Source organism: Monodon monoceros, unplaced genomic scaffold (assembly GCF_005190385.1).
Source record: "Monodon monoceros isolate NGI ecotype Baffin Bay Population unplaced genomic scaffold, NGI_Narwhal_1 Super_Scaffold_21, whole genome shotgun sequence".
Lineage (NCBI taxonomy): Eukaryota > Metazoa > Chordata > Mammalia > Artiodactyla > Monodontidae > Monodon > Monodon monoceros.
Genome location: NW_021703778.1, coordinates 53,467,229 through 53,494,086, shown reverse-complemented (window position 1 = coordinate 53,494,086; position 26,858 = coordinate 53,467,229). Strand labels below are relative to the sequence as shown.

The window sequence follows — 26,858 nt, the reverse complement described above, 5'->3', positions numbered from 1 at the left end:
AAAAAAAAAAAAAAAAAAAAAAAAAAAAAGAAAGAAAGCTGGAGTAGCAATACTCATATCAGATAAAGTAGACTTTAAAATACAGAATGTTACAAGAGACAAGGCAGGACACTACAAAATAATCAAAGGATCAATCCAAGAAGAAGATATAACAATTATAAATATATATACACCCAACACAGGAGTACCTCAATACATAACGCAACTGCTAACAGCTATAAAAGAGGAAATCGACAGTAACACAGTAATAGTGGGGAACTTTAACACCTCACTTACACCAATGGATAGATCATCCAAACAGAAAATTAATAAGGAAACACAAGCTTTAAGTGACACAATAGACCAGTTAGATTTAATTGATATTTACAGGACATTCCATCCAAAACCAGCAGATTACACTTTCTTCTCAAGTGCGCACGGAACAGTCTCCAGGATAGATCACATTTTGGGTCACAAATTAAGCCTTAGTAAATTTAAGAAAATTGAAATCATATTAAGCATCTTTTCTGACCACAACATGATGAGATTAGAAATGAATTACAGGGAAAAAAATGTAAAAAACACAAAAACATGGAGGCTAAACAATACATTATCAAATAACCAAGAGATCACTGAAGAAATCAAAGAGGAAATCAAAAAATACCTAAAGACAAATGACAATGAAAACATGGTGACCCAAAACCCAAGGGATGCAGCAAAAGCAGTTCTAAGAGGGAATTTAATAGCAATACAATCCTACCTCAAAAACAACAAACATCTCAAATAAACAATCTAACCTTACACCTAAAAGAACTGGAGAAAGAACAAACAAAACACAAAGTTAGTAGAAGGAAAGAAGTCAGAAAGATCAGAGCAGAAATAAATGAAATAGAAACAAAGAAAACAATAGCAAAGATCAATAAAACTAAAAGCTGGTTCTTTGAGAAGATAAACAAAATTGATAAACCACTAGCCAGACTCATCAAGAAAAAGAGTGAGAGGACTCAGATCATTAAAATTAGAAATGAAAAGGAAGTTACAGGGCGTCCCTGGTGGGACAGTAGTTGGGAATCCGCCTGTCAATGCAGGGGACGTGGGTTCAAGCCCTGGTCCAGGAAGATCCCACATGCTGCGGAGCAATGAAGCCTGTACGCCACAACTACTGAGCCCGTGCGCCACACATACTGCACGCCTAGAGCCCATGCTCCACAACGGGAGAGGCCACCATAATGAGAAGCCTGTGCACTCCAACAAAGAGTAGCCCTCGCTCGCCACAACAATAGAAAATCCGCGAACAGCAACGAAGACCCAACACAGCCAAAACTAAAATAAATAAATTAAAAAAATAAAAATATCCTGTTTAAACATAATAATATTAAAAAAGAAGTTACAACAGACACTGCAGAAATACAAAGCATCCTAAGAGACTACTACATGAAACTCTATGCCAATAAAATGGACAACCTGGAAGGGATAGACAAATCATTAGAAAGGTATAGCCTTCCACGATTGAACCAGGAAGAAATAGAAAATATGAACAGACCAATCACAAGTAATGAAACTGAAACTGTGATTAAAAATCTTCCAACAAACAAAAGCCCAGGGCCCAATGACTTCACAGGAAAATTCTATCAAACATTTAGAGAAGAGCTAACACCCATCCTTCTCAAACTCTTTCAAAAAATTGCAGGGGAAGGAACACAGCCAAACTCATTCTATGAGGCCACCATCACCCTGATACCAAAACCAGACAAAGATACTACAAAAAAAGAAAATTACAGACCAATATCACTGATGAATATAGATCCAAAAATCATAACAAAATACTAGCAAACAGAAACCAACAACATATTAAAAGGATCATACACCATGATCAAGTGGGATTTATCCCAGGGATGCAAGGATTCTTCAATATATGCAAATAAATCAATGTAATACACCATATTAACAAGTTGAATAAAAACCATATGATCATCTCAGTAGATGCAGAAAAAACTTTTGACAAAATTCAACACCCATTTATGATAAAAACTCTCCAGAAAGTGTGCATAGAGGGAACCTACCTCAACATAATAAAGGCCATATATGAAAAACCCACAGCAAACATCATTCTCAGTGGTGAAAAACTGAAAGCATTTCCTCTAAGATCAGGAACAAGACAAGGATGTCCACTCTCACCACTACTATTCAACATAGTTTTGGAAGTCCTAGCCACAACAATCAGAGAAGAAAAAGAAATAAAAGGAATACAAATTGGAAAAGAAGAAGTAAAACTGTCACTGTTTGCAGATGACATTATACTATACATAGAGAATCCTAAAGATGCCACCAGAAAACTACTAGAGCTAATCAATGAATTTGGTAAAGTTGCAGGATATAAAATTAATGCACAGAAATCTCTTGCACTCCTATACACTAATGATGAAAAATCTGAAAGAGAAATTTAGGAAACACTATTTACCATTACAACAAAAAGAATAAAATACCTAGGAATAAATCTATCTAGGGAGACAAAACACCTATATGCAGAAAACTATAAGATGCTGATGAAAGAACTTAAAAATGATACAACAGATGGAGAGATATACCATGTTCTTGTATTGGAAGAATCAATACTGGGAAAATGACTATACCACCCAAAGCAATCTACAGATTCAATGTAATCCCTATAAAATTACCAATGGCATTTTTTACAGAACTAGAACAAAAAGCTTAAAATTTGTATGGAGACACAAAAGACCCCAAATAGCCAAAACGGTCTTGAGGGAAAAAAACAGAGCTGGAGGAATCAGGCTCCCGGACTTCAGACTATATTACAAAGCTACAGTAATCAAGACAATATGGTACTGGCACAAAAACAGAAATATAGATCAATGGAACAGGATAGAAAGCCCAGAGATAAACCCATACACTTGTGGTCAACTAATCTATAACAAAGGAGGCAAGGATATATAATGGAGAAAAGACAGTCTCTTCAATAAGTGCTGCTGGGATAACTGTATAGCTACATGTAAAAAATGAAATTAGAACACTTCCTAACACCATAAACAAAAATACACTCAAAATGGATTAGAGACCTAAATCTAAGACTGTACACTATAAAACTCTTAGAGGAAAACATAGGAAGAACACTCTTGGACATAAATCACAGCAAGATCTTTTTTGATCTACCTCTTAGAGTAATGGAAATAAAAACAAAAATAAACAAATGGTACCTAATGAAACGTAAAAGTTTTTGCACAGCAAAGGAAACTACAAAAAAGACGGAAAGACAACCCTCAGAACAGGAGACAATATTTGCAAATGAAGCAACAGACAAAGGATTAATCTCCAAAACATATAAACAGCTCATGCAGCTCAATATTAAAAAAACAAACAACCCAATCCCAAAATGGGCAGAAGACCTAAATAGACATTTCTCCAAAGAAGACATACAGATGGCCAAGAAGCACATGAAAAGCTGCTCAACTTCACTAATTATTAGAGAAATGTGAATCAAAACTACAGTGAGATATCATCTCACACCGGTCAGAATGGCCATCATCAAAAAATCTACAAAGAATAAATGCTGGAGAGGGTGTGGAGAAAAGGGAACCCTTTTGCACTGTTGGTGGGAATGTAAATTGATACACCCACTATGAAGAACAGTATTGAGGTTCCTTAAAATACCAAAAATAGAATTACCATATGACCCAGCAAACCCACTACTGGGTATATACCCAGAAAAAAACATAATTCAAAAAGATACATGCACCCCAATGTTCATTGCAGCACTATTTACAATATCCAGGTCATGGAAGCAACCTAAATGCCCATCAACAGATAATGGATAGAGAAGATATGGTACATATATACAATGGAATATTATTCAGCCATAAAAAGGAATGAAATAGGGTCATTTGTAGAGACGTGGATGGATCTAGAGACTGTCATACAGAGTGAAGTAAGTCAGGAAGAGAAAAACAAGTATCGTATATTAACGCATATATGTATAATCTAGAAAAATGGTACAGATGAACCGGTTTGCAGGGCAGAAATTGAGACATATGCAGAGAACAAACGTATAGACACCAAGGGGAGAAAGTGGCGGGGGGTTGTGTGTGTGTGATGAATTGGGAGATTGGGATTGACATATATACACTAATATGTATAAAATGGATAACTAGTAAGAACCTGTTGTATAAAAAAATAAATAAAAGAAAATTCAAAAAAAAGAAAAAATCAGTGTAATTAGCCACATTAGCACAAAAGAAGAAAAATCATACAATCAGCTCACTTGAAGCAGAAAATGCATTTTATACAATTCGACATCCATTCATGATAACGTTTCTTAACAGAATAAAAATAAGAGGGATCATCCTTAATCTGTAAATGGTATTCAGCAATATCATACTGAAATATATATAATAGTGAAATGTTCTAATTTTTCCCTTTAAGGTTCATATCAGAGAAAGAATGTCTGATATCACCACTTTTATTGAAGACTGTATTGGAGGTCCTTGCCTTTGCAAATGGGCAAAAATAGGAACTAAGACTATGATAATTGGAAAGGTAGAAATACTATCATCATTAATAAATGAAATGATTATATGTGTAAAAAATCTAAAATAATCTTCAGAAAACTTGTTAGAATTAATAAGTGTAAATCCACTTATTAATTAGCAAGGTTTCTGGATAGCAGATCAACCACTGTATTTCTACAAACTGTATACACATACATACATACATATGCATGTATAGTGCATTTACTACTTTGTAAATGCACACACATCGCATTTATATACACATTATAACAAGCTAACCAAATCATTTTGCTAGGATTAAATCTAACAAGAATGTACAAAGACTCTATGTTGAAAACTAGAAAGTGTTATTAAGACACAATTAATGAAGAAATATATAGTATTTATGAATTAGAGAACTCAAAATTGTTACAATATTGATTCTCACCTCTCCAAATTTATCTATATATTCAATGTAATCACAATCAAAATTCCAACCTCTTTGGGAATTCGTTTGGGAACAAGTTTACTGTAAAAGAATGGAAATGCAAATAGCCAGGAATAGTAATGACACTCTTGAAAAGTAGAGCAAAGTGGGAGGAAGACTTCTAACACGTACTAAGACTTATCAGAAAGCAACGTAATTAAAACAGTACCGTGCTGGTATAAGGACAAACTAAGGACAGACAAATGGATAGAAGAGCATGGAGGCCTGCAAACAGAGCTGTGCATGATGGTTATCTGATCTACGATACGGTGGTGCTGCTCTCGGTAAAGGGTGTCTTTTCAATAAATGATTTTGGGATAACTGGGCATCCACATGGGAAAAGGAAGTCATCTACAAAAATCAATTCCAGTCGGACTGTGGCCCTAAATGTGAAAGGTAAAGCAATAAAGCTTTTATAAAGTTACAGGAAAATATCTTCATGATACCAGGGTAAAGAAAGATTTATTAAATAGTAAACTAGAGAGATTAGTCACAAAGGAAAAGATGAATACATTGTCTTCTAGAACTATTAGTAACTTCCCTTCATCAAAAGACATCACAGGAAAGGTAAAGAGGCAAGCCACAAAATGGGAGAAAATACCTGCATAGGGCTTTTATAAAAGAATATACAAAGAATTCTTCGAAAATAATTACAAAAAGGTAACGGAGCCATCCTCCTCAGGGGCAATCCCCTTGTAGAACTAAGTGCCCAGGAGAAGAGGCTGGGAATGTGTCATTGAGTGAACTGAAAGACAGGTACAATACCTATGAGAAAGGCAGATTTTTAAATTTAAAGTTCAGGACTTCTGCTACTGGTCAAGATTTAGTAACAGAGACAGGACTTAATCTACAGTCGAAAACAACATACAAAATATATAAATCAAAGACCTTCAAGACATGGAACATTTGGACAACAACACCTGAAAGATGGAAAACAAAGAAACTGAGTCCTACAGATGCCCCAGATTACTGCCCAGACTGAAAGACTTTACAGGCCATGACTGTGGAGGGGAACCCAACTGGCTGATTTCCTCAGTTGACAAGCTGGACCTGGGAGTCCAAGGAGACTAGGGGAGTTAGTTTGCAGGACAGAGTACCAGAGAGGAGAAAAGTACACAGAGAACCTCAGAGATCTGTAGAGGTTCCCCCGTGAGTATCCAGCAAGGATGATAGACGCATACCTGTGAGGGAATTGTATGTGGCAGGGAGAGAAACACTCAAAAAGGGTTAGAGGGGCTCTGGGCTCAAACAGGTCCTGGAACAGTGTATGGAGAATAATTAACTTGAAATGAGTACTGCTTTGGACACACCTAACAAATCAAACTGTTCTCAGTTACTTAACTGCAGTCCAAAGCAAAGCTCAAGAATATTTAAAGGAACATGAAAATAGACAGCACCCAATAATGTAAAATCCAAATACACAGCAGGAAAATAAGATCCATAATGAGGAGAATAAATAAATCCTTTGAAACTGATCCAGAAAAGAGACAGTTGTTAGAATTAATAGGAAAGGGCATTGAAATAGTAATTATGACTGGATTTCCTATGATTAAAAATTTAAGTAGAGACAGGAAAGGCATTTAAAAAAAGACCCAAACTGAACATCTAGAGATGAAAATGACAGTGTTTGAGATGAAAAATAGGCTTCCCTGGTGGCGCAGTGGTTGAGAGTCCGCCTGCCGATGCAGGGGACACGGGTTCGTGCCCCGGTCCGAGAAGATCCCACATGCCGCAGAGCGGCTGGGCCCGTGAGCCATGGTCGCTGAGCCTGCGCGTCCGGAGCCTGTGCTCCACAATCGGAGAGGCCACAGCAGTGAGAGGCCCGCGTACTGCAAAAACAAAAACAAAAACAAAACAAAGACAAAAAGAAACTAGGACACCCAGAAGGCATGTAGCTGGCCCTGGCAGAATCCCCTTCCGTGTACTCCTTCTTGCCCCCAAGGTCAGTGTCCAGCTTGAAGGGGTGGAGAAAGGGGGCTCCAGGTGACGGAGAACAGCTGTGCCACGTGTGCTACTCTCATGCACGCCTCCTTCGCTCCTCTGCCCCGGCAACGCAGGTGTCAGCAGCTGCCCACTTGCTCTGCCAAGCAAGTCAACAGCAGTGGCCTCTGTGGCTTACTCTGATTTACACACTTAATTTACACACACTGATTTACACACTTAACTAGCTAGCAACACTCGTTCTCCTCCTGACCTTGATCATCGCCAGGATGAAAATCCTGAGCAAATGAAAGAATCCCCTTTGTTATCCAACGATCTGAAGTCAGACAGCAATTCTCCTCCCTGCTCCCTCCCCACCTCTCAGCACACCTGCCCCTGGGGGCAGCAGGGGCACTTGTGGGTCTGTCCTCCAGGGCATAGGGAGGGAAACTCTCAGCTCCTGCTGGGCGGTCAGTCAGTGGTGCAGTGTACTTAATCCCTGCCAGGTTCACTCACATACAGTCTCAGGCAGCTAACCTGGTACACCTAGATCAAAGCAGAGGAGAAATACAGAATAGAAGGAGCAGAGGGGGGTGCCTGGCACTCAGACAAATGTCCCTCTTTTCCAGGGAGACGATCACAGGCTTCTGATCACTCCCCTTGTCACAGATGTGTGTGATCCACCCGTGACGAAGACACCAATGCCCGCACACGCTCTCCACTAGCACCGGCCTCAGATGAGATCCACCACACAGCAGCAAGCGAGGAACAGACTGCTTTGGATAATCCTTTTAAATCTCATCCTGAAATGTTTGTCCTCTATATTTTATGAGGTCCCTAAAGTATTAGTATAGTCATTATTTGACCCACACAACAGCAATGGTTCAACCCAATACACAGAATCTAACTGGGAAGGAAACTGACAAGCATATATTGCAGTGCTCAGGCACTGGTTACCAGTTAGGGTGCGTGAACTAGTTTGGGAACCGGTGATCTCACTGGGAGGACAAAAGGCGTAGGCAGAGTCTACGAATCCAATGGGAATCCCAGGTCTCTCCTGCACTAGCTGAGTGCCTGCCAGCAAATCACAGCATCTATCCAGGATTCCAATTCCTTCATGTAAAGTGGAGGCAACGGCAATGCTGTCTCATGGGGTGAGAATTAACAGGGCAGCAGATGTGAATGGTTATGCTGGTAAAGCAAGGCAATGAAGAAGAGGCCCCTTGGGAAGCGTCCAGCCAAGGCAGAGCTCCCCGAGGAGATGGAGCAGGAGATGGTGAGTGGAGCTGCGGGGACCCAGAGGAAGCCCTAGAGAGGCTCTCCTTCCTGAGGGAGGCTCCTGACACATCCACGGTACCCAAGTTCATGATGTCCAGTCATTCTCTGGGCACAAACCCTTCTGAGCCAACAGGGCCCTTGCGTTAAATGTCTTCCACGTCCCTCCTCTGCAATGAGCACGTCCCTCATCTCACAGCTGCTGCTGACAGCACTGCAACAGAGCCCAGAGCTTCCTGAGCAGCTCAGGACCTCCTGCTGCAGGGACTTCTGCCCCCAGCTCCCCACACTAGGGTAGAACACACTATTGTCTTATTCGTGCAGGAGAGTCTAGCCCCACGTCTAACTTAAATCTTCCCTGACCAAGTCTACTTTCCTCTGTTCTATTCTTGACAAAACTGGGCCTCTGAATGCAGCATTCTGAGGCAGATGAGAGCCTCCCTCGGCCAAAGGCCAGGGTCTAGCACGTCACACCATGCATCTCATTCCGAGCAGCAGACCTCATGTTCCTTGTCTCAGCTGTTGCCTTTGTAAAATGGGAGAAGTGATATACACAAACCCCTCGGGTCACATGAGAGGCCACCTTGGGGGCCTGGCACACAGCAAATGCACTGGCGGGCGCTGGAGTTGGATGTGTCACGACCGGGGCATAGCTGCCTACTAATCCCTGCCATCTCTCCATCCACACCACTGCAGTGTCCTTGCCCTTTTTCATGAAAGGCAATCACAGAGCAGGGACAAGAGGGGCCTCAGAGACCTCATGGTCCAATGCTGCCCATTTCTAGATGGTCTGGGAGAGAAGTGACTTGGTCAAGGTCCCGAGGCCATGTTATGGCGGCCTCCTCCCCGCCCCAACCTTTGCCCAGCCTCACTGACTCCTGAACCTGTTCACCACAACTCTATCCCCTCCCACTTCTGCTCTCTTGCAAGACCCTGGGATGGTGTCCTCCCACTCAAGCCATAAGTCAAGGTCAGAAGCAGAAGAGTCCACGCTCAAAGGGTGGTCACAGCCAAAGCAGAAGTTCCAGAACAGCCTCCCTCTGCCTTTTTACTGTTCATACTCTCTCCAAGGAAAACCCCACAAGATACCAAGTAAACACAGGTGGTGGTTAATTTTATGTGCCGATTTGACTGACCACGAGGTGCCCAGATCAGACATTGTTTCTGGGTGTGTCTGTGTGTTTCTGGACAAGATGAGAATTTGCATCAGTGGACCTGGTAAAGCAGATGCCCTCCCCAAAGTGGGTAGGCATCCTCCAATCCACTGAAGGCCTCAACAGAACAACAGGTGGAGGAAGGAGGAATTCGCCCTTTTTCCTGCCTCACTGTTGAGCTGGGACAGCTCACCTCACTTTCTCCTGCCCTTGGACTGGGATTCATACCATAGGTTTCCCGGGTTCTCAAGCCTTCAGATTCAGACTGAACTACACATCAGCTTCCCTGGTCCTTCCTGTCAGTTTGCAGATGGCAGATCATGGGATTCTGTCTCTATAATCCTGTAAGCCAGTTTCCATAATAAATCTCCCTATATGTACATAGATTCCCATATATAGAAATATCTATATATCTCTATATTTCTCTAAAGAAACATTATATACACACATATATATGTACATATATATAAAGAGAGAGACTTATATAGCTATTGACTCAAATATAGAGATATAGACATAGATACACAGACATATAAAGAGATATACAAGGAGACTATATCCTTCTATCTATCTATCTATCTATCTATCTTCATCTCTCCCATTGGTTCTGTTTCTCTGGAGAACCCCAATACAATGCACCACAACATTTTAGGTTCTGTTACCCTTTCTGAGGACTCCCAGAGACCTAAGTAAGGCATTTCCCCCAGTCTCATGGCCCTGAGAGCAGTAAGTATGAAACAGGCAAGGGCTGGGAAGAACGCAGTTTCTGTAAGCAGTTCCACCCTTGGGGATCTCTGCCAAAGGTTGCTCCTTTCAGATTCAGCTGACCTAGCTGGTAAAAATCCCGATTCTCAGGGCAGGCACCCCATAATGGGAAGACTGCAGGTCTCTGTGTATCTATCTGTGTGCACGTACGCACATACACAGACACGTGTGCACTCATGTCGGTCACAGAGGTGTGCCATGTGCCTGTGGTTTGTCCTTACATTTTAAACTTTAAAGGCCAAGAATGCTTGTTGTATATCTTAGTCTTGTGTTGCAATACTTCTGGAGGCCTCAGAGGACGGATGTGATATTTGAAATTTCACCCACGGGCAGAACCTGAAAGTAAACCAGACTCCAGGAGCAGAGGAAGCCCCCGAGGCTGTAGGCACACTTGGGGGAGGACCCAGGACACCAAGCAAGGAGGCCTGGGGCACACTGGGGACAGCATTCCAAAGCATTGGTGTGTTAGAAAGAGTGTCCCCTCGGAAGTGGTGGCAGAAGGAGTCCTGCGAAAGGGAGGAGGGCAGGCGTGCAGGAGAGCCAGCGTGGGAATCGGAGTAGCCCTAACGCACAGTGGCACTCAGCTGGGCAGAGTGGCTTCCCTAGGACACCAGGTGACAGTGGCCCTAGCTTGGGAACACTGAAGGAAGAGGCTGCCAGGTCCATGAAATCCAGGGCCCAGAACCTGCTGTACCAGTACTCACCCCAGGAAGCACTGCTCCTGCCCCACGGACTAACCTAGCGGTGCAAACAAAGCATCCCTGAAATTACTTCTAGGGGAGAATATCATTCAATTTTGTTTTATTCAGAGGTGTTCAAAGGCACATCTTTTGTAGAAGGTGATCTATATTTGTGACTTTTTTTAAAAAAAAAAAAGAAGTGTCTTAATTAGTGAATTACTGAAATATCTGCCTCCATCAAGAAGAAGAACATAGGGCTTCCCTGGTGGCGCAGTGGTTAAGAGTCCGCCTGCTGATGCAGGGGACACGGGTTCGTGCCCGGGTCCGGGAAGATCTCACATTCTGTGGAGCAGCTGGGCCCGTGAGCCATGGCCGCTGTGCTCCGCAACGGGAGAGGCCACAACAGTAAGAGGCCCGCGTATGGCAAAAAAAAAAAAAGAAGAAGAACATAGAAACTGATTATTATCCTACTTGTGTCTGGAAAACAGAGGAAATACAGAAAACTAAGTATGTCCAGGTATAAATCAGCACCGCTTGACTTCTCAGAAATGAATCCCACAATAATCTTATCAAAATGAGATCCTGTCTCTGTGGGGCTGTGCAGGCCTGGGACTCTGCATTTATCACCAGCCCCAGGTGAGGGCAATGCTGCTGCTCTACCCACCAACCTCTGGACAAGAACCCAAGAACACAAGCAATTACGTGCAAATAGTTTTTCAGTCTAAGACCCATGGTGCAGTGTGGGCTTCCAGGACCAAGGATGCCCCATCTGGTTATCTCAGCCATCCTTAACTTCCGGTAGCTGAGACACAAGGTTCATCGCCAAGGACGCCCCATCTGTGATACCACAAATCATATGGACCCTGCCCTTTAATTCAAGGGTGCCAAGAGCTCCCGGCTCCAGCCTGCCAACTGCAGAGGATAACTCTGCAGTGTATCTGGTGAACACTTGTGAGGAGCCTTATGGACATAAATGAAGGCTTCCTTCTCAATTATTTTCCCTTTGCAAGCCTGGCCTTTACAACCATCCTACGGTTTGAGGTGAAGCACCTCCAGAGAGCCCCGGCAGGTCCATGGACACTGGTAATGATGTCGGCCCTGCATGGTGGAGCTTCCTGTCTGCTGAGCTCCTGGGCTGTGGGTAGAGATCTAACAGTCCCCGGCACATCAAGCCAGCATCCTCCCTTCCTCTGTGGAATACATGCCAACAGTTGCAATATGTGACGAAAGGATTCCCTCTAAAAACCAGGACTTTCCCTCAGAAGCATGTAGCCCTGCCCTGCGAGTGGGTCAAGGAGCAGCTCCCCAGGGTGCTGGTTGTGTCCTACCTGCTCCCATGTTCTTGCACCAGGGAGGCAGGTTAAAGCTGCAGACCCAGAGTCCCACACCCACAGGCCGGTACTCCATGCTGCAGCCTCGTCCTCCCCAGAACCCCGCACAATTCCCCACTAGCGCCCAACTCTCCAGCTCTCTCCAGGCACTCTGGACTCACTGAGCTCAGGGCAATGCCTCCCACTGCTGTGTTTATTATCAGGCTCTTCTGCACAGAGAGGCCCACAGGGGCCGCTCCCACCTTTCCTTTGAGGACAGCCATGGGGGCAGGGGCAGGGGCAGAGGCACCCCTGCTGAGCTCTGGTCTGCGGGAGAGGAGGACCTCTGACAATGCTCCCATCTTGCAGATGTTGAAACTGAAGCCTAAGAGGTGATATGACCCTCTCGGGTCGCAAGCCAGCAGGTGCAGAACCCAGAATCTGCTCTCCACAGTGCTCTCCATGGCCCCCATCTTGTTCACTGTGACCAAGCCTGCCCGGGGCCTCCTTCTCAGACCCCAAACTGTCTACCAGCGACTTCCTCCCCAGGCCCGTCAGGGACTGTGGTCCCTCCTAAAACAGGGGTTTCCTCTGAGTCAGGAAGAAGGGGTGAGAAGAGCCAGCCACCACCAAGGTGGGTCGGGAAGCTGGGAAGGAAGGAAGCCACATGCCACTTCACAGGCCATGGAAGGTCAGCTTTATTTCTACTCAGTGTGGACTGAGGGGCTGCAGACTCAAGTCAGCCTCGCCAGCTCTGCCAGCCTCTACTATAATTGGGTTTTTCTTAGAAAGTCTTGGAGGGAACGGGGCAGGCAGGGCTGACACACACAGAGCAACCACACGCCCAGGCATCACCCACCCTTCGGGAGTGAGGGCAGGGTTGGGCGGTAGCCGGGGAGCCAGGAGGCTGGCCGAGCCCCCCCCATGCTGCTTCAGGCAGGCTTCAGTTTGCATCCGGCTCTGCTGCAGTCAACAGCTCAGATCACTTAACCTGCAGTTCCTTAAAGGAAGGGATGTTTTCTGTTTTAATCACAGTGCCCAGCACACAAAGTGCTAAGTCTGTGAACAATGAAGGAGCCTTTCCGAGCCTCCCTGTCCTCCCGTTTCCTCATCAGCACCTGGATCCCACCACCCTGTGAGGCGGGGAGGGGGCAGTGCCCCCCACCCCCCACCCCGGGCTGCCCATCTCAAGGAGGACAGAGAGCAAAGACGGCAAGGGCTCAGTTTTCCCTCCACATCTTGGCCAGACCCCTAACAGTGACAGCTGTCATGCTCATTTAAAAGCCCAAGTGCAGCACTGCTGTGAGAAGTGACCCAGGTGCTCACAGGGCCACACTGCCCATGGGCAACTGCTTCCTGTCCCTGCTGTCTGAGAGCAGCAGCCTGCATGGGGACGTGCCAGAGGTCCAGGTGGTATCTCGTTTGCCCACAGCCCGAGGGTCCCTCATCACCCCAGCTAACCAGCTGGGGCACCCCAACCCCCATCAGAGACAGGGCCTTCTCTCCAGCCCCAGAACCCTGTGCTCATCCAGGCCTCCTGGAGTGAAGCCAGGGACTAGGACCACAGCTCGGTGAGAAGCACAGCCCAAAGGCCCCAGAAACAACCTAGCCAGGGTTTTGCCAACATTTCAAACCACTAATCAACTCTTAAGTGGAACCCACAGATACATGTGTGCATGTACATCCCTATCGACTACATCTATGTGTGTATATATAGAAAGAAAGACATATATAGACAAACACGTATCATGCATTCTGCCCCTGGCTTCTTGGCATCAGCAGTTTCTTTAGACTGGGCTGTTCTGCTACACAGTGCACTGTAGTCAGATATTTGGACAGTCATCAATTTCTTTTCTGCCCTTTCTGGCCTAGGGACTTGTCCCTTAACTTTACCACAATGCTCTAAAGTGCCTGCCTCCACTGCAGGCTTCTGAGCCACAGTGCCAAGGTGACAGCTGCCATTTGGACATGACTCTAGCAGCCACTGCAGCAGTGCTCAGGGCCAACTGCGGGGGGAAGACGCTGCGTGGACACACTGGGAAGGTGCAAGGAGGAGCCAAGTCAGGTGCTGTCCTAGGAAGGATGGACTCACGCACCACTGCAGGGTGAGCGCAGGAGCTGGAGGGGCGCTGCAGGTATGGGCAGTGCAGCCAGGATGCCTGCTTTGTAGCTGCAGGACTGGGGCGAGCCCGCTTATCTCTCTGGACCTGGGCCACCTTACTTGTAAAACAGGAAGGCAACTGTTTTTATCTCAAGGCAGTTGTCCTCAGCCCTGGGGAAACCCTGGGGAGCTCGGAAGAGCCCAGTGCCTGCCCACCCCACACCAAGGTAGGCAGAGCGCTGGGGGGCCCAGCCCGGAGGGCCCCATGTACCTCCCCAGGGCAGGTTTAGGTCAGCCATACTAGAAAGCACTGTTAAGTGGTTAAGTGCCAGCAAACGTCAGCTGTGGAGACCACTGCCCCAGGCTAGCTGCCAGCAGCTTTCACAGTTCTGAAGAGCTCTGTGGAGGAGAGGGGAATTGCTCTCCATGAAGGGACCTTTCAGAGTCACATATTCGGGACAAGGGCTTTGGGTGTCCCCAGCTGAGGTGACACCTCATGAGGGGCTGCCTCCCAGTGGGGTCCCAGGCCTGGCACTGCAGAAGTTACAGGACTGGGACCAGCTCTCTGCACTCAGGGAGGGTCGGGGGAGCGGTAACTCCAAGTGCTGGGCTGGGGTGGCTGGGAAATGACTGAACCGTGACAGCCACTGGGGAGGAGTGACCATGACCAAGGGGAGGGGAGGGTCAGAGGGGTCTCCTGAGCTGTGGGGTGGGTAGTAGAAGGAAGGGGTCTCCTGGCCACCTGCTCCTACCACAGCAGGTCAACGCCTTTAATTGTGGACTTTTTTGGTGAAAGGTGTGATCAGTGGAACAAATGGCTTCTTCTGTTTAGAATAAAGCAAACATTTCCTATGCCTCTCAAGCCACAGGGGTGGAATCAGAAGCACATACTCCAAGCTGGGCAGGAAGCCAGCCAGACCAGGTGTGGCAGTGCGCCCACGGGACCCCAGACTCACCCTGTCCACCCCAAGGACGGCCACGCTCTGCCCCCACCCCCATGGCTGTGGATGAGCCCGGCCCGGCCCTCCTCATCCTGTATATTCAACAGCAATGGTCTAGGGATCTCTGGAGGTGGCCCTGAGTCCCAACCGTCCCTCTGCCCCATGATAGGCCAAGGGGCTGAGTCCCTCTGTGTGTCAGGGCTCATCTGTCACACGGGACCTGGATGACATGGGTGTCCCAGCACCTCCCTCAAGAGAATCAGAGGAAGCAGTGACCTGGGAGGCTCAGAGAGGCCTGGCACACAGTGAGTGCTGGGTGAGTGTCAGCTGGTTCCACTACCCAAGGCGGGGGCGGAGGGGGGAGTGGTTGGCGCAGACAGTCTCATTCTCACCAGAAGGGTCACAAGCTCTCTGAACACTAACACAGAGCCCCCCCAGTTCCGGGTTCTGCACAGTGCCAGCCCTAGGGTCTCCTGTCAACAGGGTCAACAGGGGGTTGGCAGGCAGCTGTCACAAAGATGCCCATCTCCCCAAGGGACACGATGTGCAGGATGGCTTAGGACAGGCAGATGGCCCCACCTTGTTGAATCCAAGTGCTCTTGAGCCTCTGATCTCTGGTGCTTGGGACAAACAGTCCCACCTGGGCTATAGAGCCCGACCCTCCTGGCACATCTTCCCTGCCCGCCCTTAGCCTTGACACACCAACACTCAGAATATCCAAGCAGGGTTTCAACACTCACGACCCTGGAGGAGGGTCTCCAGGGCTGAGAGAGACACGCCCCCTCTCAGTCTGTCCTCATGTCAACCTCACAAAGTCTGTCCTCACAAGATTTCCTGCCTGATGGTCAAGGCTCCAAAATGCTTGATAAAGGCCGGATGACCAAACCAGCCATTTGATGTTCCTTCCAAAACAAACCTAGATCTGCAGTCCTTTGAAGCCAGCCTTCTTTACCACCCAAACGAAAGGGCTCACTTCTAACCAACAGCAGGAAGATGTGCTGAAAAGTCACTTGTCACAAGTATGTGAGAATATTTTTTTCCTTTTTTCTCAAAGACACAAGACTCACACATGGATATTTCTGTTAGGGTTAGGGTTAGGGTTAGGTGTGTGTGTGTGCAACAAAGAACAATTCTGAAGCTTTGGCCTAATTCTAAACTTACAAAAACCCATGCAGATGTACCTCAGTGTCTGCTCTCTGGATCGGAGGGGAAGATTTCTGGTCGCTGGCTATGACACACTGGCTCTGGTCACTGGAGGGGAAGGTGCCCTGACACATCTGTTACTGCAAGAGGCTCCACTGGAAACCAACAAACTTCTGCCTGACCTCGGCTGGGTGACAATGCCAATCGGGGCTGCTAGGTCGAATCCCGGTGCCTTCCCCAGTATGGATTATTCGTCAGCACTGCTGGAAAAGCCCTGAATGTATCTCAATATGGTTGAAACCCAATTCAGATGTCAGGAGCACAGTTTCATCCACACCCAAGCAGGTAACAGTGTGCTCTGTAGCACAGCTCCCTTCCCCTTACAGGTGAGACAGACTGGGACCTGGGACCCTTTGCTGCAGTGTCTGCACCTAGACAAATGTCTCCTGGAGCTACGAAATACAAAGAAACTATAAGGGACTAAAAATAACTGCGTGCATGCACAGTTGGGGCACATTATGGACAAGATTCAAAAAGACCAAAAAACACACCCAACTGCCACTGCTGAAGAGCCGGGAGCAAAAGCAGGGGGTCGGGAGCAAAAGCAGGGTACTGCGCATGTCCCCTGAACACACCACCACCTAACGGGTGGGCAAACCTCCTAAGCCACCCCTCCAGCCCGACCCCTGGACGCACTCCCACCCTCACCCCATACAAGGAACCAGCTCGCCACTCCCGCCAGGGAGTGTGCAAGGGAAACTGTTACTTGTTCTCACTCCTCCCTGCTGCAGCAGGAGCCCCAGTAAAGCCTTGCCTGAATTTCTTGTCTGGCCTCTGATCAATTTCTATTGATTGGGGAAGGCCAAGAACCCTGGTAGGTAACACAAGGACTGGTTCACAGGACATCATGATGACTGTGCAGATGTGGATAAGGATCCCTGCTTTGTTCTGTTGTGTGGGGAGGCCAGACTCTCAGAAGCACTTGCACCAGTACAAGAACCTAGCACTGGCTTCCACTGGAGGAGTACATGCAGGCTGAAAGCTTTATATAACTTCCCCAGTAATTCTTGGTAAAATGGGGAACTAGACTCAACATTCAGAAACAAAAGGAGGATAACTCAAAAAATTCAAATGCTGTGGCGACTGGTCTCATATTGTGGGAACAGGGACCTTCCTCTCATCGGGGGCTCTGCTCAGAAAACAAGGGGAAGGGACACAGCCCCAGGCACGACACCCCATCAAGGAACAATCTGCCCCAGAGTCCACTGCGCAGAGACGGGACTGCCTGGGCACCATCGCCTAATGTGAGCAGTGAACAGGAGATGCTCAACAACCAGACTGAAAATTCCAGGTCCCCCAGGAATGAGCTCCTGCACATCAATATACTGCTAGAACAGTATGTCTTAGCCCAGGAAAGAATCTTTATCCTCTCCTCAAAGATAGTCAAAAGTGGTAACTTGGGCACGCTTAGCTCATTTTGCTTTATTCTTTGGGACATACACTTGCACACATACACTCTCACACACATACACATACCTATGCACATACCCACACACAAATACACTCACACGTGGGCAAACACACATGCACACAACCACACGTCTACATACACACCCATACCCACTTGTGAGGAGGACCTTACTGCCAACTGGACAGATCTCACATTGCCAGCTCCTTCTACTGGTAAGAAATGCCTGCTCCAGAAACACACACACACACACACACACACACACACACACAAACACACACAGAGCCTCAAACTCTGCGATTGCTGATGCAATTTAACTACATTTAGAAAAGTTGGAATTTGATTAAATTCCTTTTTTTTCCAATGAAAATAAAAATAAAACTTCACATTGTATACCACCATGAATAGAACAAAAACCTTATTGCTTTAGTTGTCTTTTTCCTAGAATAGAAAATAACCACTTCCAACCAAACAAAAAAACACGAAGTTAAATGCACACAAAAAAATGTTGAAGTTTCTATATATTGTAATAAGATCTTTTAGGATTAATACTTCAGGGGAGCCTAATATTATCAACTTCCTGGCATTTAGTTGTTTTCATTAAGATTACAGTACTTTACTCTCTGCAAGCACTGCTTTCCTAGACCACAGGTTCAAAGCAAAGAATCCATGGCAAAGTCACCTGGATTGGAAACCAAAACATCTTATTATACAACCAAATTGACATTCCCCACGAAGTAAATGCAGTTGATATTATAAAACATGGTATGTCTCAGATAATTATATTACCTACCTAACTGAATTGCTTTGAATATCCACACTGGCTAGAATTAAATTTTTAGTCCAAATATAGTTATTATATTCTCAAAATAATTTTCTTTCTCATATTCTTTCCTGTTACCTATTTAATATCCTTCAACAAAAGTATATGATTGTTAAATATGAGAATAAAAATGTCTCACAGTATAAATGATGAGCTTAGTGACTATATTTCATTATGTAAAAGAAAACCATGAATCTTTTTGCCAAGGCTTGATATTGACCAATCCAATTAACACACCCAGCCAGCTGTCTTTGTTTTCCACTTAGATGACAGATGGTTTCCTTCTTCAATCCCACAGCAGAGAATATAGCTAATTTGAATACTCCAACAGCTTAAGGAAAAAGAAACTTTGGTGTAAGAACTATCTTACAAACCAACTTTTCACCCCTAGTTTTCCTGTGGTAGAGATAATTTTGGGAGCATGTGTAGGTAGAAACAAAAAAATATTAATTGTGTCTCCTACATATTTGGAATTTTAGTCATTCTTCTAAACTCCCTGAATTTTGTCAAGTAACTTGGGGGAGGACTGACTCTCCCTCATAAAGGAAACTCTGAGCTTTGTCACTGCCTGAGAGAGTCTGGCACCCAATGCTGGTGGTAACTTAGTAAAATCTACATGCAAAGTGGAAGAAAAGCCAGGTCACTGTCTTAGGATCCGTGCCAATCTAGACATTAGGTACATCTTTTTTTTTGTTTTTGTGGTACACGGGCCTCTCACTGTTGTGGCCTCTCTGACTGTGGAGCACAGGCTCCGGACACGCAGGCTCAGCGGCCATGGCTCACGGGCCCAGCCGCTCTGCGGCATGTGAGATACTCCTGGACAGGGGCACGAACCCGCGTCCCCTGCATTGGCAGGCGGACTCTGAACCACTGCGCCACCAGGAAAGCCCTTAGGTACATCTTTTTAAAGTAGTGCTTCTCAGACTTTTTCCAGCCTAGGAAATTTCCACACTAATGTCATCGGGAGCACGTGCCAGGCACACATGCACACACGTGTGCACACACCCACACACGCCTGGGAAGAGCGAGCTTCGGCAGGCTTGTGGGTTCAGCTCTTCCTGCAGCTCCCACAATCACCACTCCAAACTGTGGGAAGCAGATGGCCCTGTGGGTGTAGCCGGGGTGTGGGCAACAATCCCACAAGTCCATCCAAGAGACAAACTGGAGGAACATTTTTTCCCAGGAAATTAACCCACACGTAAGTCCCCTCCTAGACGGCCCCACCCCCTCTGAAACTCCAACACCACCTGAGGCTTAGGGCCCCTGCTTCTGCTTTATCCTCAGCAGTATCCCTAGTCCACCTCTGCCCGATTTACCTATTCACACGTCACACAACACCATGAGGGGAAAGACGTTTACCTGTTTTGATGGGTGCCTAGAATGGCATTTAAAGCATAGTAGGTGCTCAATAAATATTTATTAAAAGAATGAAAAATCACAAAAGTGAGACTCTGTAAAAAAAAAAAAAGATCTTTATGTAAAATTATCAGCCTAAGGACCTCCTCATTCTGCAGAAATGACTGTGCGAATGTTACAGATGAGCTAGAAACTTCTCCCTGTATAGAGGCTGAACACATGCAGCTGCACGGGTAGGGCTGCAGGTCTGAATGAACACGTGGGATGAAGCAACACAGATGCCCAATGAACAGGAAAGACGGGGCGCTGGAGAACCCCCATCCTGCCAACCCAGGAGCTGCCAGACCCGGAAGCTTCGAGCTCTCCGCTGATTCGACGGGTGGGGGAGGGGGGCCTTGGCAGAATCTCCTGACTTCCCTGTTTGTCATCTATAAAAGGGTATGATCATCATTACCTCACAATTTATATTTTAAAATATGATTTTAAAATGTTTGAACCACTATGAACCGGAGAGGCATAATAATGCCTGGCCCCCAGGACGCCGGAACAAATGTGAGTTGTTATTGTGACAGCTCATGTTCAGCCTTGCGGTCCCTCTTATTTCTTGGATAATGCCAATTTCACTCCAACTTTTTTTTTTTTTTTGGCCACACTGTGTGCCTTGCAGGATCTCAGTTCCCCAACCAGGGACTGGACCCAGGCTCCTGGCAGTGAGAGCACGGACTCCTAACCACTGGACCGCCAGGGAACTCCCATGACCCCAACTTTTAAATCAAATGTTTATTTTGGGGCTTCCCCGGTGGCGCAGTGGTTGAGAGTCTGCCTGCCGATGCGGGAGGCGCGGGTTCGTGCCCCGGTCTGGGAGGATCCCATATGCCACGGAGCGGCTGGGCCCGTGGGCCATGGCCGCTGAGCCTGCGCGTCTGGAGCCTGTGCTCCGCAGCGGGAGAGGCCACAGCAGTGAGAGGGCCGCGTACCGCAAAAAAAAAAAAAAAGTTTATTTTGAAGTGCCAATATCTATGTTTCCTTCTCCAGAGGCAAGATGGCTGGGTGGCTGAAGGTGTCTGGGGGCCTTGTCCCCTTGGACTCAGGGGTCTGGGCAAGCCATGCATCCCCACCTCGCTGTGTTTCCAGCCCCTCAACTCTGTACAATTTGTCTAACTCTCTTCTTTACATACAATCCTGTTTCCACCTCTGAGACATCATCTAACCTGTATCATTGCCTAAAACACCTACCCAGCACCCAAACCCTCCCATCCTAGCCTTCAGAATACGATTTAAGCCCTCTTTCTGGGAGTCTCCCTAGGCCTCTCGGAAGGCCACTTTCCAAGCCCAATCCCCTAATGGGATTCTTCTTGTTGCTCAGTATCAAGTATCCGCTGGTGAGCAGGCCTGGGTCCTCTAGGTGTTGGTCCCACTGCCTTAAATGACCAGACCCTACAGCGTGTGGACCACTTCCCTCTTTCTTAGCATCCTTCCCCAAGCAAACAACACGCACTTCATAAATGACTTTGGAAACTGGAGAGGGTGAGAAGAGGAGCCACATTCTTGCCTTGTCAGCCAAGGGTGCTAGAGGGAGGAGCTGGCCTTCAGGTGGAGGGCCAGTGGATTTGTTCTCCAGGACCCAGGCTGCACAAGCTCTCCCCAGCTCAGGGGACAGCTCAGGGAAACCAGATCCCTGAGGATCAGCCTCGGACCCCAGCCCAGGCTGCTGCTCACTGCATGCCCTCCTGAACACCTCACATATACAGGCCTGGGATCCATGGGGCTGCTGTCCAGAGAGCCGCCACCTGGCCTTCGTCCACGGCAGCGGTGGGAGCCCCACACAGAGGGTGGCATCCCCAGCACCCGGCTCCAGCAGCACCTGTCCCAGCATCTCGCAAGCTCCCAGGCCCAGCAGCTCCCAGTGTATGGCTCCGCTGCACCTGTGAGGGCTGACCCACTGGTACAGCCCGCCCCTCAGTAACTTTTCTGCCATCCCATGAAGGACAGCCATGCCCTCGGCCATGAGAACAGGCAAGACTCAGGCTTGGGGGCCTCTTCCCTGGGCACTATCTTACCACCAGGACCACTGGCCGTTCCCTCTATCAGCTCTTCTACATTCTGGGGAGTCCCTTCACTTTTACTGTGCAATCCCCCATGAGGAGTTCTTTACATCAAACTTGCCCTGGCCGAATCAGCTGTGGTTTCTGCCTCCTCACTGGACCCTGACAGATACACCCAGCCCCTGCATGAATGTCAAGGTCCTCTCATATTCTTCACCTTAGTTTTGCAAATCACCTCTAATTTAAATTTTCCTAGGGGCCTGCACTTCCAACTGAGCCCTCGTCAACGTGGCACTGTTACTGTGCATTGGACAGGAGTCCGCTCTTCACCTGCCTGAGACACCAGCTGACTCCACCCGTGAAAACCCCACTTCAATACATAGAACTGAAATGTTCCTGGCATTGTAATGTTACAGCCAAACCTTGGTTTTCCAATTATCAGGCTTTTAAAAGCCAGAGACTTCCTATCTTTATTTTCCATGGGGCAGTTCATACATTTCAGAATAATAATGTATGAACAAGAATTCAGGTACCAGAAAAATGCCTTTGGACGTTAGGGAAAGAGGGAGAAAAAACCAGAAAGTGAAAAAATATACCAATAATAGGGACTAGAGTGTGCATACATATTGAAGAATTTGGGTGCTGATAAAGAAACTTTTTTTTAATCAAAATGGTTTTGGTTCTTAATTTTGGCCATTTTGACTAAGTTACGGCTCAGCTCCATTGACCTCCTCAGGCATGCACGGGCACTACGCAGCAGGATATAGGATGTGTCTGTCTGTATCGATCCTGGAATTTCAACATCCATCTTACGAACAGTGCGTTTATACAAAGCACCAGTGAGAAAAGTGGGTGGAGGAGGCTTTTAGATATTACTGGGTTCAGCAGCTGAACAAATTAGAAGACACGAAACAAGGAAGTTTTTCCCGAAAGCTGACCAAGGAGATGCACCCCCGTGGCTTTGCCCCACCCGCCGCACAAACAGATCCATTCTGCTCGCAGGTTCTGCAGGTTCGCCAGATTTTCCACAGTGTCTGAAGTTTCACCCATTAGATACACGGATGCATCCGTTTATGTTACAAGCACCCTCTGCGCACACTGGCTGCTCCACCTGGATGGAGCTGGAGCCTGTGCGGTCACCACCTTCCTCCAATCCAAGCCCATCCCTGCTGACCTCAGGGCTCATCCCCACGCCTGTGCCCTGGAGAGGGCTTGGGAACAGTGGGTTCTGGGGGACTGGGGCAGGCCTGGGGGAGAAGCCTTGAGGTGAGGCGACCTCAGGACACATGCACATGTGGCCGGGGGGGAAACGGCAGGGGAATGTTGGCCCACATTTATTACCAAACCCTGGAGCACAAACAATGCAGAAGCTGGAACTCACTGAATGTGCCAGTGCTGGGCCTCAAGGGTCCCCAACAAGCACTGTCACCAACTCTCCTGATCCGGGAGAAGAGCATCCCATTTAAAAAAAATACTATTTTTAATGTTTATGTATGCTTTGCCTCGTTCCAAGAAAGATTTGAGGCAGCTCACAAAAACATTCTTGGCACAAAAGGAGATGAAAATGAGGAAATCATGGTGGTGGACAGAAGCGAGGGCAGAACAATCCAGACACTGTTGAGGAAGTCCGGGCCGTCTGCAGGAGGTGGGTGAGTGTCAGGCTCAGAAAGTCCTGCCACCAAGGCCGGCAGTAGCCCCAGGGTATGGGATGCCATCTGGCCCTTTGCAAGCGTGTAGGAGGTGCCTTCAGCTGTCACAGTGACCAAGGGTAAACGGCATGGACACTCATAGTGGGATGCGGGGATGCCCCCTCCCCCGACAATCCTGCACAACTAATGCCCTATGTCAAATGCCGACAGTGCCCCAGGGACACCTCCAGGCTATAAAAAAAGCCAACTGCTCCAGACCCATCCCAGTCCTGATTCTAAGGCCTGGTTCTCCTGTAAGAGTTCACTGAGAGGGCGCCAACGACAGAGGAAGAAAATCCCCAGTGTGTGTGCCACTGACACCCATTATGTGACAGAGGAAGAGACCCCCCCAGTGGCTGCCTTCCTGAAACTCAGGAGCTCACTGCCTCGGGCACTTCTTAAACCTTCCTTCCTTGATGGCAAGGCCCCTGAGTGACAGAGACAGGCAGCTCAGTGTCAGGAGAACAAGGTGTGGGCTAGCCCACTGCCCTGCCAGACACCTCCTGATCCCCGAGGGCTCATGCTCCTTTCTGTCCCCTGGCGTTGGCACCCCTGCATCCTCTGCACAGACCCGGAGGGGGACAGAGGTTGGAAACCCCTGACAGGGTCTGAACTTTCCGGCCACAAGGCTATCGGTGGGTATAGGTGGTGGGACACTGCTCCCCTTCCTACTTCTCGCTCCCCACAGGGCCAGCATTTCTGAGCTGTGGTCAATGCTCCTCCAAGGCAGAATTCAGTCACAGAAGACCTGACACTGAACTCAGAAACACCCCTGAGGAGAGAAATTCCTGAGCCACATGCTGGGGTCAGGTCATTACTGCTGCTGTGTTAGAATGAGAGCAACAGCTGGGTAAATGCTGACAGTCAGCCACTCCCAAGTGTTCCTAGTGACTTTAAAGGGACTCCAAATCTACAAATTGTACCGTGGAAATCAGAGTCATAAAACTGGGTCCTGTTTCCTATAGCCCCAGGCTGGTTATGTACCCAGGGGGACTGGGGTCCTCTCAGACCCTCAGTCCCCCATCCATCCATCAGCCTGGCCTGATGGAGGGGATGCAGGTGCTCGAAGCCCTGGAGGGCCGGCATGGGAAGCACCACAGGACATGGTGCCTGGGACCCTGGACACACCAGGTCACTTACGAGCTCGGAGAAGCCTCGGACCACCTGGCGCCGTTTCAGGTTGGTCTCTCCATCCAGGTTGGCCGTCTCGATGTGGCACAGCCCGTCGGGGTCACTCGAATAGAGCAGCAGGATATCTGCAGGGATGATCTCGTTGCAGCGAAGACGCACAAAGTCTCCCACGCGGATTTCTTTCCAGAATCGGTTCACGTACTGCTTTTCTTCCCTGGTAAAGAGACAGCCATTAACAAGTCTGGAGGAGATCGATGGAGGCCAAATTTGGGTGATGGGCACATGCAGCTCATTGAACACATCATGCCACTTTCTGGTATGCTGAAATTTTCCATAATAACAAGCATTTAAAAGAAGATTCCTAAAGGCCACATATAGTGAAACTCCAGTAATATGAAATATCTAGAACAGGCAAATCCATGGCAATAGAAGGTGAATTCGTGGCTGCCAGAGCCTGAGGGGAGGGGAGGTGGGATTGGGAGAAATTGTTTCCTGGGCACAGGTTTCCATTTGGGGTGATTAAAATGTTCTGGAACTAGGTAGTGGTGATGGTTATACTAAATGCCACTGAATTGTCCACTTTAAAATGGCTACGCTTTCCACTCCTAAGTATATACCCCAAAGAATTAAAAGCAGGGACTCTAATGTATATTTGCCTACCCATGTTCATAACAGCATTACTCCCAATAGCCCAAAAATGGAAACAACCCAAATGCCCAACAATAGACGGATAAGCAAAATGTCGTATATTCATACAGTGGAATATGATTCAGCCATGAAAAGGAAGGAAATTCTGACATATGTTACAACATGGATGAACTCAGAGGACCTTATGCTAAGTGAAATAAGCCAGTCACAACAGGACAAACACTGTACGATTTCACTCTTATGAGGTCCCTACAATAGACAAATTCATAGAGACAGCTAGCAGAACCTCTGTACCTTCTGCAGGATGGAGATCACAGCAGATGTATCCTCTCCACGATGCTCAAGATGAAGTAGATAATCACTCAAAACAGTGCCTGCCACAGGCAGCTTTCAACCCCTGATAGTTACTATTGATTAATAGGTAGTAGGATGAAAACACGGGTAGATTTCTGCTTTAGATTTTTTTTTTTACTCTGGAAAAATGGGCTCATTAATCCTACAAATGGCATTTTTAAGAGCTGCTTGGAGGCAGTTTTGTCCAGTTTTATAAATAAGCAGAGGAACAAGACTTTATCTCAACATGACATTCTACATGAGAAAACTGCATGAAAAAATCCTCTGGGTTATGTTGTTAGGAAAATAAAAAGCCCTAAAACACACTTCACTTTCACCATCACCTTCTCACTGGCCCCCCACACTTCCTCGCCTGAGCTCCCAGAGAACAATTCAGCAGCGAGTCTGAGTCTCACCTGACTCCTGAGCGCTGGGTGATGAGTCCTGAGTGTCAGACCTCTATTTTATTCCACACTGTGGATCTGAGGGGACCCACGGCAGACTTCCAGGGGCTCCTAGCATCAGCTGCCCTGGGTGCTGAAAAGAGAAGTAGCCCCTTCCACTATAAGCCTCTATTTACTTGCATTCCTCTGTCAAGATACACCGTAGTTTGGTCGCTAAAGGGCCAACAAAGATAAATTAGATACAACTTTGTCCTCAAAAATAAATTCAAGGCGAGACCAAAGCACTAGATAGCACCCCTGGGGGCTATAGAATCAAGCCCCCAATGTGAGCACAAAGGTATTCTTCTGGACCCAACCCTCCCTGCAAGGCCAGGGTGCTGTTCAGGTGAGGCATCCTTTTCCAGCTCTGACAAGTCCCCCGGCTCTGGCCCAAGGGCGCTGCCTGCTCACTGTCACAGTCTGACTTCTTCCCAGTGGACAGACAGCCTTGATGAGTGACAAATGAAACATCACTTAACTATGTTCCTATTTCCTCTTCTGAAGATCAAACCTTGACTTTCTATCATTGCAACATTAGCTCTTTAGTCTTTCTTCCTTATCAGGACACTTTGTTGGCTTCTCACAGAAAGTACAGAGGAATTTGAAAGGCCCTGTCCTTTCCAGAAGAAAGTTTCCAAAAGCTAATTTGCTGTGCGGTCACTGAGG

The 26,858-nt window shown here is 47.2% G+C and overlaps 1 protein-coding gene across 1 annotated transcript in view; it reads right to left on the bottom strand.

Moving 5' to 3' along the window:
• The window catches only part of ATP10A (ATPase phospholipid transporting 10A (putative)), a 175,051-nt gene that overhangs the window by 77,242 nt on the left and 70,951 nt on the right, over positions 1 to 26,858 (bottom strand). Inside the window, exon 2 of the mRNA XM_029239437.1 lies at positions 24,778 to 24,982. Within this exon, the coding sequence (XP_029095270.1) occupies positions 24,778 to 24,982 (205 nt within the window). The remainder of the gene's footprint in view (positions 1 to 24,777; positions 24,983 to 26,858) is intronic.